At 38.4% G+C, this 20,819-nt stretch overlaps 2 protein-coding genes across 5 annotated transcripts; one reads left to right on the forward strand and one right to left on the reverse strand.

Moving 5' to 3' along the window:
* Window positions 1–973: 973 nt before the first annotated feature.
* LOC148676955 (phospholipid scramblase family member 5) lies at window positions 974–7,164 on the forward strand. 2 transcript variants are annotated; one of them, XM_088616248.1, is made up of 8 exons: window positions 974–1,106; window positions 2,923–3,292; window positions 3,767–3,841; window positions 4,199–4,391; window positions 5,161–5,293; window positions 5,947–6,046; window positions 6,138–6,196; window positions 6,332–7,164. In XM_088616248.1, the coding sequence occupies exons 1-8, from the start codon at window positions 1,104–1,106 to the stop codon at window positions 6,356–6,358; spliced, it is 960 nt and encodes a 319-aa protein (XP_088472374.1). In that variant the 5' UTR covers window positions 974–1,103; the 3' UTR covers window positions 6,359–7,164. The 2 variants fall into 2 exon arrangements, with proteins under 2 accessions (XP_088472374.1, XP_088472385.1); XM_088616259.1 differs by having other exon boundaries at window positions 5,182–5,293.
* A 328-nt stretch (window positions 7,165–7,492) lies between these two features.
* eif4e2 (eukaryotic translation initiation factor 4E family member 2) lies at window positions 7,493–20,161 on the reverse strand. 3 transcript variants are annotated; one of them, XM_088616294.1, is made up of 8 exons: window positions 20,016–20,161; window positions 15,822–15,936; window positions 13,953–14,087; window positions 11,525–11,629; window positions 10,888–11,040; window positions 10,141–10,277; window positions 9,457–9,535; window positions 7,493–8,788 (listed from the first exon to the last, which is right to left on the reverse strand). In XM_088616294.1, exons 1-7 carry the CDS (start codon window positions 20,129–20,131, stop codon window positions 9,487–9,489), a joined length of 810 nt encoding a protein of 269 aa, XP_088472420.1. In that variant the 5' UTR covers window positions 20,132–20,161; the 3' UTR covers window positions 7,493–8,788; window positions 9,457–9,486. The 3 variants fall into 3 exon arrangements, with proteins under 3 accessions (XP_088472420.1, XP_088472410.1, XP_088472399.1); XM_088616284.1 differs by having other exon boundaries at window positions 9,461–9,535; window positions 10,141–10,295; XM_088616273.1 differs by having other exon boundaries at window positions 10,141–10,295.
* Window positions 20,162–20,819: the final 658 nt, after the last annotated feature.

Genomic DNA, 20,819 nt, shown 5'->3' on the forward strand with positions numbered 1-20,819 from the left:
ACAAGTGGCAGGGTGCCAGTGTCAATGCTAACCCCCTACTGGGTTGTTTTAAGTTACTGATTGGAAACCCATTTTCTTTCACAAAAAGCTTAATTTATTCACTGTTTGCTGAGTAAACGTTCTCTGACAATCTGAGATTGGAGTTCTGTTGGTTTTTTGGGATGCCAGAAAACTGACTGGGTACCAAGCTGGCTTTTCACCCCAAACCACAATGAAACCAGATTTGTTTTTCCACTGGAAATGTAGTATGATGGATGGGTGTGCATTGTTTTTCTTTTTTCATTTATTTTGAACTGTCATGCAAAAATAAAATCCAGTCTTGTTAAGAATTTGTGGATAAATATTTTGGTGTGTTATTGAAAAATATGCTGGATTTAAACTAAACATTGTATTGGTTTTATTTACTGTATCATGCTTTCAAAAATTGAAAAGCAATAATTTCAAGGGAAACAAAGCAACAAGCAATCCATCAGACATCATGTGCATGATGATTATATAAACTGTATTGATATGTATGTGTATTTTTATTTTCCTGGTGCTGGAATTTGACAGAGATGAGTTAAAAACACAGTGAAGACCCACTGTCAAAGTTTTACAAATGATAATTTACTGTATGTTCACCCCTCCTCTGTAAATATCTACACACTTCTGTGTGTTTCATATACTGTACAGATATTCTATGTGAAAGCCTAGTCATGTGTCCCACCTCTCGCACCAATGAGGTTTTGTCATCCTCCCAGTCCAGAAATATAAAATTGTCTGCATATCTTGTGAAGTGACCCTCCTTCACTTTACCGCAAAGGGTCTAGAAAGATGTGGGGTAACTCTCTTTACGAAGGAAGAGGGACCTAATTACATGGGTGAGTGCTCCCTTTATCCCACAACAATGCAGGGATCCGGCTGGTTGGGGTGGAAACAAGGGACTGAAACAGAGTCCAGGGAAACGGAGAGAGAGACAACAGTAGCTGAGGGACAAGAGGTGACTCGTCCTCAGTTACAGATCTGTAGCCCACATCTGCTCCTGGTTCTGCTTTTCAGCGCATAGTTTCAGAGATAAAACAACTTCTAGACATCAGTTAATTACAGCAGAGAGAAAACTTCCCATGGTAAGAGATACATTTTCAACATTATGTTCATGCAAGCTTGACAATTTGTAGATTTACATTACACGGCAGTGAGGAATTCTTTAGTCTCCTGCTTTCTTTATAATTGTATTTGATGGTATAGGTCTTGCTATAGTTTGAATTTATCTGTCAGAAATTCTGAATATTTTCTGTCATGTACAGTACAACTTCAGAGAATCAGAGGTATAAAAGAAGTATTTTGAAAATTTCTCATTGTAATGGGAAAATGTTGGTATTTAAATTAATCTGGCTTTTGCCCTGAAGAACGTTGAGTGTTCAGGTTAGTTTCTTCTCTCTATGCTACTTTTGAGGACACTGTTGTATTGCACGCGAGCAGCTCATTTCTATTCTTGTACATTTGAAATGCTTCCCCTCTCATTTTTTTAAACTTAGTTATTCAGGAAGTAATTTCCTCAACCATTAATTAAAGCTAGACCTTAATTTCTATGTATTTAATTGTGATAGAGGCACTAAACATGTTTATTTTCAATTCATAATACTGCTTAGTATTTGTTAATGTTTTTATTTTAAGCCAACTTTTACTTCTCAAAAATTAATATATCCTCTACACCAATTTCCACTGCTCCATTTTGTCATTTGCATGGTAACATTTAGAAGTGGATTTCATTGCTAACAATAAGATTAGATTTATTAGGGGCAATAAAGACTACTAGTGGTCATACAGCCTGGATTGCTTTAATTATTTTTGTGTGACTGACAAGTTGGTATTAAGTTCTTTAACAGGAAACTTGTATTCAATTAGTCAATCATTAATCATTTATCTGTATATTGTCCTCCTTTTTATTTATCCTGAAAACTCAGTTGGAGTTTGGAGGTATATTTTCAGCCTGGTGCACAGGTAATTTTAATCTCTTGTACACTTCCTGGTACGATATTTCATTTAAATTATCCTTTTCAGAATCCAAATGTAAATGTATTTATCCAAATGTAAAATTTAGCATAGTCATCACATTACACAATACCAATTGTTACTATTAAAAATGACGAACCAAGATTATTTCACATTTTATAGAAAAAAGGACAGAATATTTGCTTAACATTCCAGTAATAGTGAAAGTTAACTGAAACGTTGAAAGACTTTCTACTACAGCATTAAATTGCACAATAGTGCCTACAAGAAGGGATTTTTGCCATAGGAGATAATAGTTTGGCATATAATGCTTGAAAGTGTAAAAGATTATTCAAGGCTTTTGCCCTGAAGTAAAGAAGGGATTGATTATGGCAATGGCGAATATGGCTAATGTCTGGTGAGGGATTTCTATTCTGTTTTTATCTATTGGCTTTGCCACTCACCACAGGTACAATTACAGTAATTCATGAAGCAAGGAGCCATCTGTGCAGACAGCTCTTTGCTCCCACTTGCCTTGACTATGTCCATATGTGAATAGGAATTGTGTCCCAGCAGGTCACACAACACCAGCTCTTTAATAAAGACATTCCTGTAGGGAGTAGATGTACGTCAGGAGCAGACAAACAGCCATTCCCTTCCCCCACATGAATAAAACTACTGCAAATTGTAACTGGTACTGCAAGATTGAACATTTATTAGTTCGTTTTCCTGGACTGAATTGCTATTTTCTGCAAATCATTTATTGTTATAAGTTTCCCGTCTTCGTTTTTTTTTTTTTTGCCTTGGCATTCCCAGTGGCACTGGGAGTTTTCATTAGTCAATGACAAAAATCAAGCATTGCACTATAAACACTGTAAATCAGAATGACTGGTGGAAAAAAGGAGTGAGCGATAAAGGAAAGAGTCAGACCTGCTGTTGCTGTTTCAGAACGTGTCAGCTGTGACTGTGCAGCCAGTTCCCTTCAGGCCACTGGAGAGGGAGAAGCACATCGAGTCGCTGTTCAGAGCCTTCACTCGGGGGAGGAGGCATGCCCCAGAGCCTCAAGACACCCCTGTCTCTCGCCCTCTGGGGGACGGACTCTCTCCCCGGCTCACAGAGGACCACGAACTCGAAAACAGCCAAGGGGGTACAGAGAAACGGGCTGCTCTGGAGCTGCACACCCTGAAGGAGGCCGAGCTACATGCTGGCCTCTCCAGCATACAGGAGCCAGTGATGGCAGTGGCTGGAGAAGACCAAGGCCTGGCACTGCTGGAGACTGTGAGCCAGCTGCGTATCATGGCTAGGCCAGAGCTGCAAGGTAAGACACTTCAAGCACGGAAGTCAAGGAAATCTGATCTTTGAAAGTTCAGTGGACGGTCAAAGTAAAAGACAGGTGTGTGGAAGGAACAGTTATTGCATTTTTCACCAGCTCTGTGTTCTACTGAAATATATCACTACAGCTAAATTGTATAACGAGGCAGATCATATACTGTTTAACTACTGTACTGTATATGTATGCTTCCATGGAGTTTTTACAAACACCATCCTTTTCATAAACAATGTTTCGTTAATAAAGTTAACAATGAAATGCTAGTTTATAAGTGTTCGTTAAATATGAGCAAGTGTGAACTGTGTAAATTCTCAAAGGAAATTGTAAAATTGAAAAATTGAAAAATAAACTGGAAAAGTATGAACAAATGAGTACTTCAGATGTATGCACAGGGGACTGTGGAAAGGTATTATGTGTAGGGATGCCTATGGAAATTCGGAGTTATGTCCTTTTGCTTTCCAGGTCCACACTGTAAGCCTGGAAGATCCTACAGTATCACTACAGGAACCAGGAGTCAAATCTATGTAGCTGTTGAAGGTGAACCAACTTAGGATTTTAAGGTTTATTCCTCTACAACAGCCAAGTCTACGGTTTTATTTTTCAGTAAGAGTTCCAGAAACTTAACTGAGCCAATTAACTGCTTGTTTGGGGAATTCTTTTAATTGGGGTGATTAATGCAAGATTTTGATGGATCTAAACCATATGTACTGTAGAATAGTCCTTGAAGTTGTAACATACTTTGAACACATTGCTTCTATAAATTATCTACAGCTTTAGTCAAGGAGAAAAAGCTGTGATTTTCCCTTTGACTAAGGCCAATTTGCCAGCAGATTGACACCCAGATATTAATGTTAACCTGTGGCACTGGTTTCATTCTTTCTCCTTTCCTTCCAGAGAGCTCTTGCCTTTGTCTGCAGTGTTGCGGTCCTGCGCGCTCCTGCTCTATCAGGGGGTACAGCCGCCAGGCTCAGGAGGTTTTCCTGCTCGAGAGGCCGCTGAGGGCGGACGCGTGCTGCCTGGGCTGCTGCCTGATGGAGATGAGGGCCTTCGGGGCTGACCGGCAGCTGATCGGCACCGTGCGCCAGAGGTACAGAGGGCGGCACCATCTGAGCTGCAGGACTTGGTATTGGGTACAGGCTGGCTTCTGATCAGATCCCAAGTTCAGCGGAAATGAGATGCCAACACCCTCTGCCCTTTCAACCAGGCCTTTGATAAATGTGTGTTTAATCTCAATGAGCTTTAGTTACACTATAGTCTTTACAGTACAGTATATCATCTTATAATTTAACTGGGTCAGTGCACTCTTGACGTAGAGGTATGTTTAGACAGCTGCAGATACAGCCACAGTCAGGCAACATACAGTACAAAGAATTAGAGACATGTTGTTCAGGTAACAAAGTAGTAACATTGCTGCCTATTATTCCAAAACCATTTTTCTGGTTCAATATTAACCTTCTGTTGGCCAATAACAATCACTATATAACAAAAGGATATATATATATTATTGCATTATAAAAGATCTTGCATCCATCAAAATAGCTAATATGAGTAATCGCTAATATCAGTAAGTCCTGTAATTGTAAGGTTAAATTCTTTGGTAACTGTTATCTCCAGGCATGTTAATTTGACTGCTGAAAACTAAAGGGCTGCTTCATCTTTCAATCACCCATACCTTATCATACAATTAAACACGGTTCGTTTAAAGTTTAAGAAGGAAATTATGTGCCTCAGTAAAACATACGGTTATTTCTGTTTGTATCCGAGATATTTTATCTTTGTGTGCCATGCTGCCTTCAAGAACACAGTTGGCAAGGGTGATCTTGATGATTTGTTTCTTTTCTTGATAATACCTCAAGATGTATGAAAATACTTTGCAGATGGAGCATGTTCACCCCTCTCCTGGAAATCTGCGACTTAGATGGAACATCAAATATCCGAATCCTGGGCCCATGTTGTCCGTGCCGCTGCTATTCCAATCAGGAGTTTCAGGTATAGGAACTGGGCCATAGGAATTTCCATTGATTAAAAATTTGCAGGCATTTTCAAGATGAGTTATTTATACACTAGGAGATTGGTCATTATACCATGCATAACGAGTACTATTTCACCAGAGTTTTCATTACACTGACTTCCTGAGTCTTTTGTAAGTAGCAAACACCAGTCACAACACTACATATTAAATGCTTCTTTCGAACATAAGAGATTGTATTGAAGAATACATATACCTTTCACTGGATGTCAATACAGCTTTTTACAATTAGCAGTGTACTGTATAAGGGAAAAGTAATAACAGTTAATGACTTTCCAAGGGCTAGTTGAAGTTGAGTATCCAATTCGTATCCAATAGGATATGAAGAAAGACATGACTCAAGATCATGGTTTGCAATAGCCTTCATAGACTTGTTTTATGTCTGGATTCAGTCTAGAGGAATGTTTAACTTAAGTGGTAATTTTATATAAAAGAACAAGTAAGAGGTTTATTCCATGCTGAAAAGAGAAGAAAGAAAACACGTTTCGGCTGTGGATCCTCACCCCAAGAAGTGGAATAAACCTATTTCTTGTTCTTTTATATAGAATTACCATTTAGGTTAAACATTCCTTTAGATTGTATCCATCCAATTAACCAATTGAGAAATTATTAGGTGGTGTCCAAAACTGGGGAGAAGCTGGGAAAGATATGGAAAAAGTGGCCTGGTTATAATGAAGATTACAACATTGACCATGAATACTTTGGGGTAGATGGTAAGAACTAGTCTTAATTTCCTTAATATGGAACATTACTCAGTTTTTCCTTTCACCAAAATTACAGAAACCCCTATTCTCTTCTCTACAGTGCCTCCAGAAATGAATCCAAAATCTAAACTGCTTTTGCTGGCTGCCACTTTCCTGTTGGTAAGACCATCAGATGTAAAATAAATGATGTGATTTATACAATAAAACAAAATAATTTTGGACTATTAATATTTTTTACTATATTAGATTTTATGGATGATAAAAAATAACATTTTTATCTCTCCTATCCTGCAGAACCACATGTTTTTTGAGATGAGCTAAGATGCCTCTTGTGTCTGGAAGAACACAAGGTAAAGCTGTAACAGTATGAATCACCAAGAATCCAGCACGTGGGACATATCGATAAATTGGGAAAGATCCTGTTACCTGTGAAACACTCTTTAAATGTTGTACAACTACCTACCGAATGGGCAAGTGGTGTCAAAGACCGGACTGACATGAAATCACTTCATCTGTTTTGAGAACAAAATAAAAGTGGAAATTTCAACAAACAGTACTGTAGTACAATCTACTGTATCTTTGACATAAAACTTACTACCAAATGAACACCTAATTTGGAGAAAAATACTTAGTAGTAGAATAGCAGAAATTCTGTTAGAAGATAATTAAATATTTTTGTGTAGGCTGGCTAAATGGGGTATGAAGTCTTATGTAATTTGTTTAATGAGGCCACAGTAGCAAGTTCAGGCCCAGTGTACTTCCTTGCCTAGAGATCAACTGTTTGAAAGCTCTGAGGGAGAACAGAAGTAGAGATATTCAACATCCAAGGAAACAGACACTGAGATTCTGAAATAAAAAAAAAATGCAGGATTTGAACAAAAAGCCCTCTGCAATTCACAGTTCAGTGTTATTTCTATGCAGAAAAGTATTTTAAACTAGACATTTATGTTCCCATGGCCTATTAATCATTTTATGGTAATTTATTAAGATTATATACAAGTAGAATATTAATTCAGGGATCAACATTACTGTATTGTATTAACCCATGTGTATTGTTCCACTTGGAAAACCTACATATATTTCTTGTAATGTTATTTAATAAACCAAATTTTCAATTTTTCCTTAAACTGAATCTTTGTTTAAGATTATCAATATGCATAATTACTATTCTCAGGGTTGATTTTGACACTAAAGTCTGTCACTTTTCATTGTGGTATGAACACAAAAGGAATATAGTTTAACAGACCTGTACTTTGGTACAAATATTTTATCACCCCATATCCTTTTTACAGTATGCGTAATACTGGACTGAGCATCAAGATATTGAACTTCAAGGCAGCCTTTCACAATGCTTGCTGGCAATAAACCTCATTAAATAAATAACTGACACCTCCAGGTCTGTCAGTATAAATATAAACTGAGGTACTTCAGACATTCATAGAACAAACAAGAAAATATTTTAAAAAACCTTTTATGTACAAACTATCAACAGAAACACTTTTGTAAATATCTGGACATTTACAATTATTCACAATATATTATAAGCATTAGTAAATAAAACCAATTTGTATTCCTCAACGTCTAACATTGGATTTGGAATATTAAAATTGCCATAGTTTAAGCAGTAGGTAATTCTAATATTACAAATAAGACTGCTGTCAAATCAGCATTTTTTGGAGTGGGGCATTATATTGAAAACATTAGTAACATCACACAGAGAGACAACAGAATTTAATTAGCAGCAGGTGCATAATTGCCATTTATTGCTATATTCAAGCAAAACATTGCTCTTTTTGTGGCAGTGTTGTCTGCACAACAGCACCACCAGCTGACCCCCAATTAGAACTGCACAGCAACACATACAGTAGCTCTCTGAGGTGACAATACTGTTTGTTCCCCTGCTTTAATACTGAACCACCAAACCTTCTTTTAAAACTTCATCTCAAGAAGTAGGTTAGTCAGGGGAAAGACCAGGCACAGCAATTTAGTCAGCATGGTAGCACATCATAAAAATGTCCTAGTAATTGGAAACTAAGATCCACGTGAGACCATCCAATCATCAATTTAGGTTACACGTCAGTACCGTCTATTAAAACGGTCTCATATCATAAGGATCCTTTCCTCAGGTGTACTGTACTGTAAATATAATTACTCAGATGTTATTTTATTCACCTTTGCTTAAAGCACTTTTCCTTCAGCTGGATCAATGTTGTTCTACCTCATTAGTTTTATGAAAAATAACTTTTAGGAACACTTTCTGATTGTATAGTATAGTCCAATAATACATCTGTAGGAAGGTCACTACTTAAATGAAAGCAACAGTTTTAAGGGGCATCAAAGAAATGTAATTTCAGTTGCTTTCAAATCAGCTGCTTCCCATATCACAGGTGACTGATATTTCATGTTCTCCTTTTGCCACTGCATCCTTGTGCTGGAGAGGCACAAGAAGTATTTTTAAGACACTGACGTTAAACCGTCCCAAACGGTTTCTCCAAATTGTCTTTTCTAAATATCTACCAAACCGCTTGCTTCTTCATTCCATTTAGCATGTAACTAGAGATACATGGCTGAACCGTATGTGGATGTGTGGCCACAAGCTGTCAGAAGTAGGCCTTGCCCTTTTCTGTCACTTCTCTGCTGAGCAATGATTCAAGTCCAGGAATCCTTCACCCTGCAACTTCTCTGACTTCTTGAGGAAAAGCATCACCATCCACATGGCTACTTGCGTTTTCTGAAAAGCCTCAACAGTCTCTACAGAAAAAAAAAATGCAAGGAAGTACACTGTTATTTTTTTCTTTAACAGATGTAAATTATATTCCATACCTTCTACTTTATACTATAGCTTGTTTTAAATACTCTTCTGCACTTATGCACATTACCATACTACTGTATACTGATAAATATGCTACAATGAAGATGTTTAGCAATTAATGTTATAGTGTAATCCTTTTAATGAGTAAATATTTAATAAGAGGAAATGGGAAAAAACAGCAGAACCCTTGTCAGAAAAAGCAATAAATTGTAATTACACAATTACTGTACAGTATTGCTCAACAGAGCTCAAAATGTGTTTCCATTGACTGTTATCTTACATCCTGCACAATGTTATAGTGTTAAGAAAAAGAATAAATGTACCTAAATACTTTCTTGGCAAGTGTGTGTTCTACTTGAATCCCAGAACATAAGCCCCATGCTGACCATTAATCTATATGGGGCAAAATATGGAACACAATCCCAGTCTATACCAGGGTACAACTGTATATCTTTTTTTAAGTGGATTATTTTCCCATTAACTATTTCACCATTCCTGAGCTCTTCTACATTACAGTACACACAGATAAGAATACAGTATAAGAAATAATATACAAAGGCATTTGGTCTTGCACAATTTCTGTGAGGTGCAGATGGAAAGACAGTACCTACTGGGTTGTCAAACACAGGATTCATGGTCAACGGCCACCACTGGTGTTCACAAGCCCATGGAATTCTTCCCATGCCCTGACAAATCACAATCAATTAGTGCCATCAACACCTGACTGGCAGATCCCTATCCTGTCACCCGATCAAATGCTTTGATTAATCATTCAATCTAAGTTGCAAACTTAGTCACAATATACATCAGTTAAAGGTTCTTATTCAGCAGCAGAAACTAACTATAAAATGTAAATATTACTATGCAGAAAACTAACTATAAAAGCCTCTTAAAAACTAATTTCCAACACTACCTGTATTTATTCTCAGATATAGAATTTGTGTGGAGAACTAATATCAAATTCTGATCAGTACTGGCACTGCAACTAGACTATTTTAAAACAGTCATGACGTCTCAAGCTCACTGCCCTATTATCATCCTCTATAAGAGAATAATTTGGTCAGATGTACTGTTTTGACTAGAAAGCCACATCTTTCTTCTGCTTTGTATGTCTTTAATAATACAACTTAGAGAAGATGTTGGTGTCTTCCTACAAAGCTATAAGTAGAGGTCAGCTGCTTTTACTTCTTTTTGCTAAAAAGTTGAGTACCTGAAAGAACTAGGATTAAAAAAATAGGTTTGTCACAGCACTTACAGTATGCATGTCACCCAATGTCACTATCCCACTCACTTGATGCTGTCTGTGTGAGTCTTGTACTCCATGATGGTGTTTGGTGGCAGATTGAGGACTCTACGCAGGGTGTCTCTTATACGTGCTGTGGTGGCCTGATCACTAGCTGTCTTATTCCAAATGGAGATAATATCCTCCTGCAAAATGCACACAATCTAAGACAAAAACCACAAAAATTCATTCCAGTAGAAACATGGGACCTGGTCTCGGTGGCCTACAATATGTGGTGTGCACATAAATATAAATAATAAATGTTACTCTAATCCTAGCCATTTACAAAAATTTGGAAGTATTTAACAATTTTCTAAATTTGCAATATTATGAATAAAGCACATATTACACTGCTGAAATAGAATTAGATAAAATCAGCCATAACAAGGTTAAGCTCTTATTGACCAAACCCATATTCACAATAAACATACAAATAAACACAAAACTTTTGTCTTTGTTAGTTTCTGCATAAACAGCTGTTAAATCAAACTTGAAACACAACCTGTTGAGAATTTGACTTCATTTTTGTCATTTGTTTCAGTGCAATAGCAGGAATGGAATATGGTTTTACCTTTTGCAGTTGCTGGTGAGGTCATTTTCATATGTGCTATCATCTAGGTTCTGAGGAACTAACAGAGAAGCTCACAACAACAAGCTCTCTTTATAACTATCGCTTTCTCCTCTGTCCTACCTGTGCAAGACCTGTCCACCTGTGGTCTGATCTTGCTAACAGCATGTGTAAAAATGCATCAGTACCTGAAAACGCACAGAGACAACGGCACCACAGATCTCCTCCCCCACCATGAACTGCTCCCCAAGCATGGCCAGAATCAGGTTCTCCCAGCATCGTGATGCCAGGCCCTTCCGCAACCGAATGATCCACTTACCCCCGCTCTTGTTGGCATCATCCTGAGGATAAAGCAAGGCAGGTTGTCACTAATGGATTGGCAAAGGCTAAGGAACTTCATTTTAAATAAACATCCAGAATATTTCATATTCAGTGGTCGCTGTCCTGTTTTAAATATTGGACATACAGTACAAGTCCTCATGATGACCTTTTGTTACGTATTCCCATAGATCCCATGTTATAAAACCGTCAGTTAATAGAAATTCCCAAAATATCTCAGAGAAAGTGATGTCAGCAGCTAGTATGAAGTAGCAAGGAATGACGGTTTAAAGTATACAGTAATTCACATTTCCAAGCGCATTTCCCACATATCAGCATTGTTATTTGTCTTTTGAAATAGAACAAATTAATGTATTCTGTAAGAAGAAACTAGTTAAAAGTCTTTAAAGTAATACATTAGTTTAACTTGCTAAGATAAATTTACACGACACAGAATTAAATGGCTTTAAATGGCACGAAAGCGATTCACCAAATTTTATTTTATACCTCCCACATAGGTTTGATGCCTTCTTTGAAGAGATGGAAGTCGCTATGGCCTGTTAAGTCACCAGGTCGAACCATATGGCTGTAAAACCGCCAGAACTGCTCCACCTGGAGTAAAGAGCATGGTTACATTCAGCATCACACTCAATAACTGTGCCTTGGCATCTGAAACAGCTACTCGGCACATCAGCAATACTCATGAGGAACATGTGATGAAGTATGAGAGAACTGATAGGCAATATGGAGGTAAAAACACATACAAAAATTTCGAATTGACCGTCAGCGATAGTCCAAAAAGCTTTGGGCCTGTGAGAACGATCTATGATCTATGAGCTTCAAGAATGCCTCAAAGGCCGGACAGCGCAAGTATGTGAAACTGCTGATGAGGAGGCAAGGTCACTACCACTAATGCATGTCGTGGGTCTATAAGTTTTAAAACTAAGTCACAAGGTGCTCTTCACCTAAATGCATCTAAACTTTGGTTTATTAGTGGTAAATAAACAGTACTGCTTTTAACATTTATTTCACTTTAACAACATCAGTTATCAGAAAAAAAAGTTTTTTGTACATTTTTTTGTAAAAATAGAGATTGCTGAAACTAATGACTTTACATACTATGTGGAATGCACTGAGAAGGTTAAAAAAAAAGACAAAACTGTCCACCATATTTTTACTTGTGAAGGTGCTGGTTCATGTTCAGATTCCTAAAGCCATGGTCATAAAAATAAACTGTTTACACATTCTTTGCAGCTGAAGGAAGGAAGATACAAAGGCAATGGTTTACGAACTCCACCCTTTCCCACTTCAGAGTTTATTGAGGCGGCAGACTGTTAACAGTTGCCTCTATTTTCCTGGCACTCATCTGTTAGGCTGGAGGATAATAAATAACATTGTTTCTTTTCAGAACATGTCATTAAACAGAGATGTCCATTTAAAGAGAGCACACATGTACTTTATTACCCAGGGATGTGTCTGCCAGGCACTCAGCCTTTCTCATGTCTCTTGACAAGAGCTATGGGACCCGCTGTCAGTGCAGAGTACAGACTGCATTTTGAAACACCTGTGACCACACTAAATTAAGACATAAAAGGATGATTTTACAAATCCAACCCCTGTCAGGACTATACATTTCATCTATGAGCCTAAATTACTTTTCCTAACAAATGTCTTAGGCTTTCCTTGAATATAGTTCTAGAAAATGTGAAGTATTTTATTGTACAACAGAGCCAACTGAACCACAACTTTACTAAGAGTGTTTACGGGAAAGCAGTGTTAATAGTAAATGAAGCCTCAAATGCACTACATTCCCCATTTGAAAAATCACCATCCACAGTTTCAGAGTACAAGGTTACAAACAACATTTTTAAGAAGTCATTAATTCTAAGTGCCATCACTCTTTTAAACTCTGATGTACTGTATGAACCCCTTCACAAAACAGTATTGAGAGCATATGCTGTATATGCATGCTGCTCACACTTGAATCTTATGTTTTTGTATTGTACTGTATGGTATTTATATTACATTGCTTGTATAAATCTGTAAAATCCACTGAATGGTTTGTGCACTCTGGTACAGACACCGTTTGTTTATTGTTGTCTAAGTGAGGCCAAAGAAAACATTCCACTGTGGACAACAAAGTAGTTTCTGATTCTGGATTATCAGTAAAATAAACAACATGATGGATTGTCATGTATAATTTGTATTTTTCCTTGACCCTTTTAATGTTGAATAAAGCCCACCATTTTTGTGGAGACAAGGACATGTGCAAGGATATGGAGTAACAGATTTCAGTACTATTCACAAGAACTGAGATAAGCCTTTTAACTCACAATGCAAACATCCTGCGCACTACGAACTTTTTCATGTTTATAAGGACATCCATTCTCTTACAATAAACCTGCTCACAATTTAATCAGTAGCCTGGATTTTGAAATGGCAACCACTTTCTACCACCATTCAGCACATGCAAAGGGAAGTACAAATATTCTATTCCTGATCACCTTCAACCCAAAACGAAATGACTTCCATCTCCGTGAAATGAGAGAAACATCAATATACCTGACATTGTGACATTCATCACAATGTAGTTCATTAAAAATAATGTTTCCTAATCCTTATCAAATGTTAGAGGAAAAGTGTATATTCAAAATATTTCACGTGCTATACCCCGGGTGCGTTTCATTGCTGGTTAAGGCTTTTGGCATAGTAAGCATTCCACTGTAGAACACAACTGCCAACTACTGTATATGGGAAAGCTCAAAGCCTGCAAATATTCAGCCTTGCATTACTGCTGTCATCTACAAGAGTCCAAACAGAATAGACAGTGGAAACACCCGCGACGTAGCCGTAGATGCAGATATTATGAAGATATTACGAAGTAAAAAGTATATAAAAAGACACAAAGGAACGGAGCACGGTAGGGGCAACTCACCGAAGCGAAGCTCCCGATCTGTTTGATGTTCTGCTCGTAGCTCTGAGAGCTGGTGGGGCGGCCTGGGGTGCGCCGTGAGTACCAGAAGGTGTAGTTGTACTGCAGGGGATGCTCACCTGCCCCCGGGACAACTGTCTAAAGAGAGGCAACCTATTTACCGAGTTGCTCAACTGCATACAGAAAAGGGTTCACGCTGCACCGTCTGACCATTTTTAAAAGTGCAATTCAAAATCTTGAACATCGCATAGAAATTCGGTGATTTCAACTATACTGTAATTTAGCTGTGCCTCTGTGCACAAAAAATGTTCACCCCCCAAGAACAGATTCACTCTCATCCTGGCACCAGCACAAAGAAAGTTCTGCTGGAAGTACAGGGCATTGCTTTTACAATGAGTGATACGGGATTTTAACATCATATTGTTTTATTCAGCACACATCAGTAGTTTCAATAAAAAAATAATAGTAGTTGCTGTAAAATAAAGATTAATCTTCTTTTTTTTTATAATTGGTGTCAGGAAAATTAACTGCTTTAAAATACAAACAAAATGGGGGAAATGGTAACTAATTTCAGAAAGAAATGTTGTATTCCTATGAACCCTGTAACTGTGAATGGATTTCAAAACAGCAAATTAATATAAATCAATTATTATTGATTGTAAATTAGTTTGGACCACCAATACAGGGGAGAGGTATTTTAAGGATGTATTTAAAATAAGAGGTATTTTAAGGTTGTATTTTTTAAGGAATTTAAAGTTTTTTAATGTAGAAGGCACAACACTGACAGTTATCAATAAGTTTTTTTCGCAGTATTCTAACCTTTTCTTAGAACACCCCTCTCATGCACTCTTTTAGAATATACTCTCCTACCATCTGGAAAAAGGTACCAGATCCCCTGTATAAAGACTAAGAGATCATATACATCAATTATACCTTAAAGCATGCAATTGTATAACAATGAAAAGATTGTTTGGAGGTAGGGATCTTCTTGCTGTTGTTTTAGATTCTTTATTGTCCGTTTTTAATCTTATGATAATAGATTGAGTTAATAATAATAATAATAATAATTGCTTACATTTATATAGCGCTTTTCTGGACACTCCACTCAAAGCGCTTTACAGGTAATGGGGACTCCCCTCCACCACCACCAATGTGCAGCATCCACCTGGATGATGCGACAGCAGCCATAGTGAGCCAGAACGCTCACCACACATCAGCTATCAGTGGGGAGGAGAGCAGAGTAATGAAACCAATTCATAGATGGGGATTATTAGGAGGCCATGATTGGTAAGGGCCAATGGGAAATTTGGCCAGGACGCCGGGGTTACACCCCTACTCTTTACGAGAAACGCCCTGGGATTTTTAATGACCACAGAGAGTCAGGACCTCGGTTTTACGTCCCCGTCACTATACTGGGGCATTAGGACCCACATGGACCGCAGGGTGAGCGCCCCCTGCTGGCCCCACTAACACCTCTTCCAGCAGCAACCTTAGTTTTTCCCAGGAGGTCTCCCATCCAGGTACTGGCCAGGCTCACACCTGCTTAGCTTCAGTGGGCTGCCAGTTGTGAGTTGCAGGGTGATATGGCTGCTTTTTGACTGACTGACTGAGTTGACTGAGCAATGCTGTTAATTGTTGTTTCGTATCATGGTATTGCACTGTTGCTGTACTGTATTACTATTATGTATGTTATATGTTATGAGCTCTTAATGTGCAAGACAAATTCCCTTAGGGGCAATAAAGCTTATTTCAATTTAATTAATTCAACATCAAATCAGAGACAAAGTGAAAACTATGGTAAATGTGTCTTTGGCATGTCTGTATTTACCTAGCTGTCGACACTGACTGAGGGCGTTAGCACTGACCCCTCACCTTTTTCTTAGCAGTGGCCTGGCTCTTGTCCTCCTCAGCTTTTTCCTTCTCACACTCTTTCTGTGAGCTGCTCTCCTCATTCTGATCATGGTCCCCACTGTCGTCATCCTTCAGGCTGTGAGAGACAGACCTTGTCATTCAGCCCGTGTAGTTCCTGCTTCTTACAGCCTCCTGGACATGACTGCTGGATAAAGTCTCACCAATGCCTGTTTTGCTGTATTAAGTTTTCTCCCTAAGAGTGTCACAGACAAACACTGAACCAAAGCTGAAACTATATTGGAAAAGACAATTGTGGCATTACGCAGGGGCGTGCCCAGTGTGGAGGCGGAGCTCTGGTACAAGGACTATGCCTTGCCTTTGTAGTCCCAGTTGTCCTGGCTTCTAGATGATGAGCCACAGCTGGGCAGGTCCTATAAAGGCACACTGGACACCCCTCGACAGGACGAACAGGGACACCCCCGGAAGGGGGAGTTTGACACCAACAGTCGCAGAGGGGCTTGCACCCGCGTAAGGGTTTCTTTTTTTCTTTTTTGCTTTTCCTATCCCATCATGAACTTTCACTGGGGCAGGCATACACACACTTTTTTTTTTTTTTTTTTTTTTACACACTAAGGTCTTGTTTTGTTTTTAACTTACGCGCTCTGCTCACCAGACTGGACCCCGCTAAATAGGGTTAGTCCAGTCTGTTAAAAGTATATTAAATACAAAACAATACCAAAAATACAGTAGTTCAAGTACAGTAGGTAGCTGTGTCAGCATGCATAGGCTGCAAAGGAACAAGTAAAGGTTTATTCCATGTTGGAAAGAGAAGAAAATAATAACTATTTTCTCTTTTTCTTTTCTTCTCTTTTCAGCATGGAATAAACCTTTACTTGTTCCAACTATAAAGTATCCTATGTATTATTTGAATTGGTTTAGCCACTTTTTTAGTATCAGTATCAGTTATCAAGTTTTAGGTAAAAAGACACAAATCGACTTTCAGTGTTTTTTCACAAATGTAACTGAAATTTGATCTTCTCCTGGCAGTTAATAGCATCTTATGAACCATCTCAGTATATATCCTTGGTAAGCTTACATGTGTAAAGTTGGGTCTTGCTTCGCATGGTTTCAGAGAGGAGGTGTGAATATCTTTGAGAAATCCAATGTGACTGCCAAACCATGTGACTACATACAGTATGTGACAAAGCATATCATCTACAAACCTCATTTTCACTCACAAAACCTCCCAAAGGGCTCTGGAAGCCAAAGACATTTCATGAGTTTTCATCAAATGGATGAATTTCTTGGCTGCAAATGACTGAAATTCTTGGTGGACTCATTACCAGTCACATTTTTTTATGGTTCATAGGCCTAATTACAATTATTGAAACAAAATACTTCATTACGTGAAATGTTTTATTACCCTTGTTAGAAAATTTGATTTAGTGTCAGAATCACTCAAACTACATACTGCTTTAGCTTCTAAAGGACTAGATCTCAGACGTTTCTAGCCCGCGAGGCTGCTTCAGAGCTGACAACCTTCTCCATAGCTTCTTTGGTTTTTAGTAGAAAGAGTCTTTCTACCAAACATTTTTGAGACAGGCAATTTTACTCCATTTTTGGTTTTGATTACCACATTAAAACTGTGTATCAGTACCTAAAAAACTTACCTACCTTTACCAGTGTGATTCTAATCAAGCATTCCAGTGTCAGGAAACTAAACTTATCTCAGAAATAAAAATCATCCAGAATATGATTTATATATGGCTTATCCTAATTTCTAACAGCACCTGGGACTGCTTTTGATGTGTGAAAATGGGCATTCCTTGTGGACCACATAAAAGAATTTTCTCATTAAGAAGATTTATGATCTCACTCACATTATTGCAATTCAAAGTCTTTACTGCACTGTGCACGCGGTAGTCGGGGAGTCAGTGGAGGATGATGTTAAAACAGATGGTTCTACTGTGGTTTAAATGAGACAACCATACAAAATCTACATTTCAAGACTCGTGCCAGTTTAGGATTGCTGCCTCAAGGTACTGTAGGTAATACTATTTATGTACAGTATACACTACTTCAAAATCACACAACTGATGCTTAATTATTCTGCTGATATCTAATACTCCAACACAGGGATCTAGTTCTGAAACAAGCATGCACACATGGATGATCCCTGGTGAAGTCTGAGTAATTTTGGTATACTGTACTTCATCCAGTGGCATATTATAACTAATCATGTCAAGATAATCACCAGACATACTGTAAATTAATCACTGAATCCTTCAGATAACAGATTCAATTTTTATCCTCAACTTAGTTTACCAGAAAGCATGGTGAAGTTAGTTCAAGCAACCTATAGAGATGCAACTACGAAGGTGGTCACACAACGGGGAGAGGCAAAAGAGTTTGAAATCACAGTTGGAGTACACCAAGGATCAGCACTAAGTCCTTTCCTTTTTATAAACATTATTGAAACACTGACAGAGGAGGTAAGAACAGAAGTGCCTTGGGAACTCATCTTTGCTGATGATGTGGCACTGATGGCAGATTCAGAAGTAGAACTACAGGAGAAAGTGTTCAAATGGCAGAGGAGTCTGGAAAAGGGTGGACTGAAAATGAATGCAGAAAAATATGAAATAATGGTAATGGAGAGAAGAGGAGATACTATGACCAAAGTTGAGGAGACAAATGGAGGAAAACTGAAACAGGCTGATGGCTTTAAATACCTTGGATCAAAACTGGTAAAGGGAGGAGAAACACTGGAGGCAGTAAAACAAAGAGTGAAAGCTGGATGGAACTAGTGGAGAGAAATAGCTGGAATAATCTGTGACAGGAAAATTCCTAGAAAGTTAAAGTGCAAAATGTACAAGACTGTGATTAGACCTGTACTACTATATGGAGCTGAATGCTTGGCAGCTGGAAAGAGGGAAGAGAACTTGATGGGAAGAACTGAAATGAGGATGTTGAGATGGATTCTGCAGATTTCAATGAAGGATAAGATCAGAAATGAAGAAATCCGTAGACGATGTAGGGTGGTGGATGTGGTTGAGAAGATGCGAGAGGCAAGATTATGGTGGTATGGACATATCATGAGGAGGGACGTTGAGGAAGTAACAAAGAGGGTAATGGAATTTGAGGTGGAAGGTAACAGGGGAAGAGGCAGGCCTAGAAAGAGATGGATAGATTGTGTGAGAAAAGATATGGAGGTATGTGAAGTGAGTGAGGAAGATGTGCTCGACAGAGACAAGTGGAGAAGAGCAACCAAAGCAGCTGACCCCAGGACAGTCTGGGACTAAGTCTGTGAAAAAGAAGAAGAAGAACTTAGTTTACCAAAATGAAGAAAAAAAAACATAGTTGTTATTGAATTCTGAAAAAGATCAATACGAAGCAGAACTAAGATCTAGGATTATTTTCAATACAATCTATTAGCTAAGTTGAGAAAATACACCATTTAAACTGATATGGACTTCATTCGAGACTTGATCAATCGAGGTGCACTTTCGCATGCCGATATGCTTTAGTCTCAACAGTATCAAGAGTGTTTTTTGATTCAGAGTTGTACGAGTTAGAAAGGACTGCAAACTATGACATTATCCCATACGCTTCACAACTTGTTTTGATGAATTGCTCACTTCTCTGGCTAAGAATCAGTCCGTAAATGACTATGACTCATGCAAACTTAGAAACTGCATTCGTGTGAAATAAACGTGGCTTGCACAAGACATTTCCGAGCCAGTTTGTTTAATTATTTAATAAGTGCTGTGTGTTACGGCTGCGAGTTGAGTTTTGTTTCTTATACCCCTTGCGCTCCCTCACACCTTCTCCTGCCAAATCCTTCAAGGACAGGAGGTGTAGTTCCCACACCGGGTCCCCTGCACACCTGCCCCAGCCGTCCTCAGACTCGTAACCCGGGGATCCACGGCCTGGGGGGCCTTCTCCGATCGCACTCCACGAATTTCATTACCGAATCCTCAAAACAAATTAAAAGTCGGTTCAGAGTCAGTGCAGCGAGGCTATACTTGGGACATGACAAGCAGGGTAGAAGCCTGACCTCAGCTCGTACAGGACTCGTTTAGACACGCCTCTTTGCTTATGCAGCAGCTAGCAGCAACTACTGTACTGTACTTCGCTCTACACCACAGCAACAACTGTGCAGCTTTTATAGAGGACCCACTTCTGCACATCTCCACAACGGTGGATATATTTACTCACGCATCAAATTTGTTGTTCATTATTTTCCAGGCGGGTTTCTGTCTCCGGAATCTGAATACAGCCCCCTGTATTCCGCAAGACCAGCGGCGTGCACAGCGGGCTCCGGGAACGCGCATTGAGCAGTGTCTGTCAGCGCGCACTGAGTTGTGGGAGTGGAAACAGTTCATCAGCATTTATTAAAAATTATATGTAATAACAATAATCTGAATTTAAAGTAGTAAGGCTTAAACGTTTAGAATGAATGGACAAACTTAAAGTGTTTTCCCTGTTGTAATAGTTGTGTAAATACTGTATGGCAATATCATTGTCCGATTTTAACGATAAATAAAAAACATAATGCCTAAAATATACAGTACTAATTTGATTAATAATATTGTGAGTTGATTACACCCTGTAGGAAGCGCTATGCCTTTCTTTCACTAGTCTGAAGTAGTCATAAAACATGCATTTCAAGGTCACGTTGTACTACGAACTACAGCATTTTTTTTATCTCAAGCGGTTGCTTAGCAATCCTGTGCATTCTAGGTTTCTCTCATCATCATCATCATCATCATTATTATTCAGCTTTCATACGTTTTATTCTCTTATTTTAACTCCTTCTGCATCCAATTAAATAAGGTAAAACAAGATACAGTACGTGAACTAAAATCTGAAGAGAACCCGTATACAGTACGTTTGTTTTTATTGCAAATGCGCAAAGCAACAGCCTGCTTTAAACAATGTTCATTATAAACGTCTCTTTAACATAAAAACTCACTAATCACTGATCACCTTTGTGCAGAAGTTCAGTTCCTGAGAGTCTGA

The sequence above is a fragment of the Lepisosteus platostomus genome, chromosome 2 (genome assembly GCF_059453375.1).
Source record: "Lepisosteus platostomus isolate fLepPlt1 chromosome 2, fLepPlt1.hap1, whole genome shotgun sequence".
NCBI classification, from domain to species: domain Eukaryota; kingdom Metazoa; phylum Chordata; class Actinopteri; order Semionotiformes; family Lepisosteidae; genus Lepisosteus; species Lepisosteus platostomus.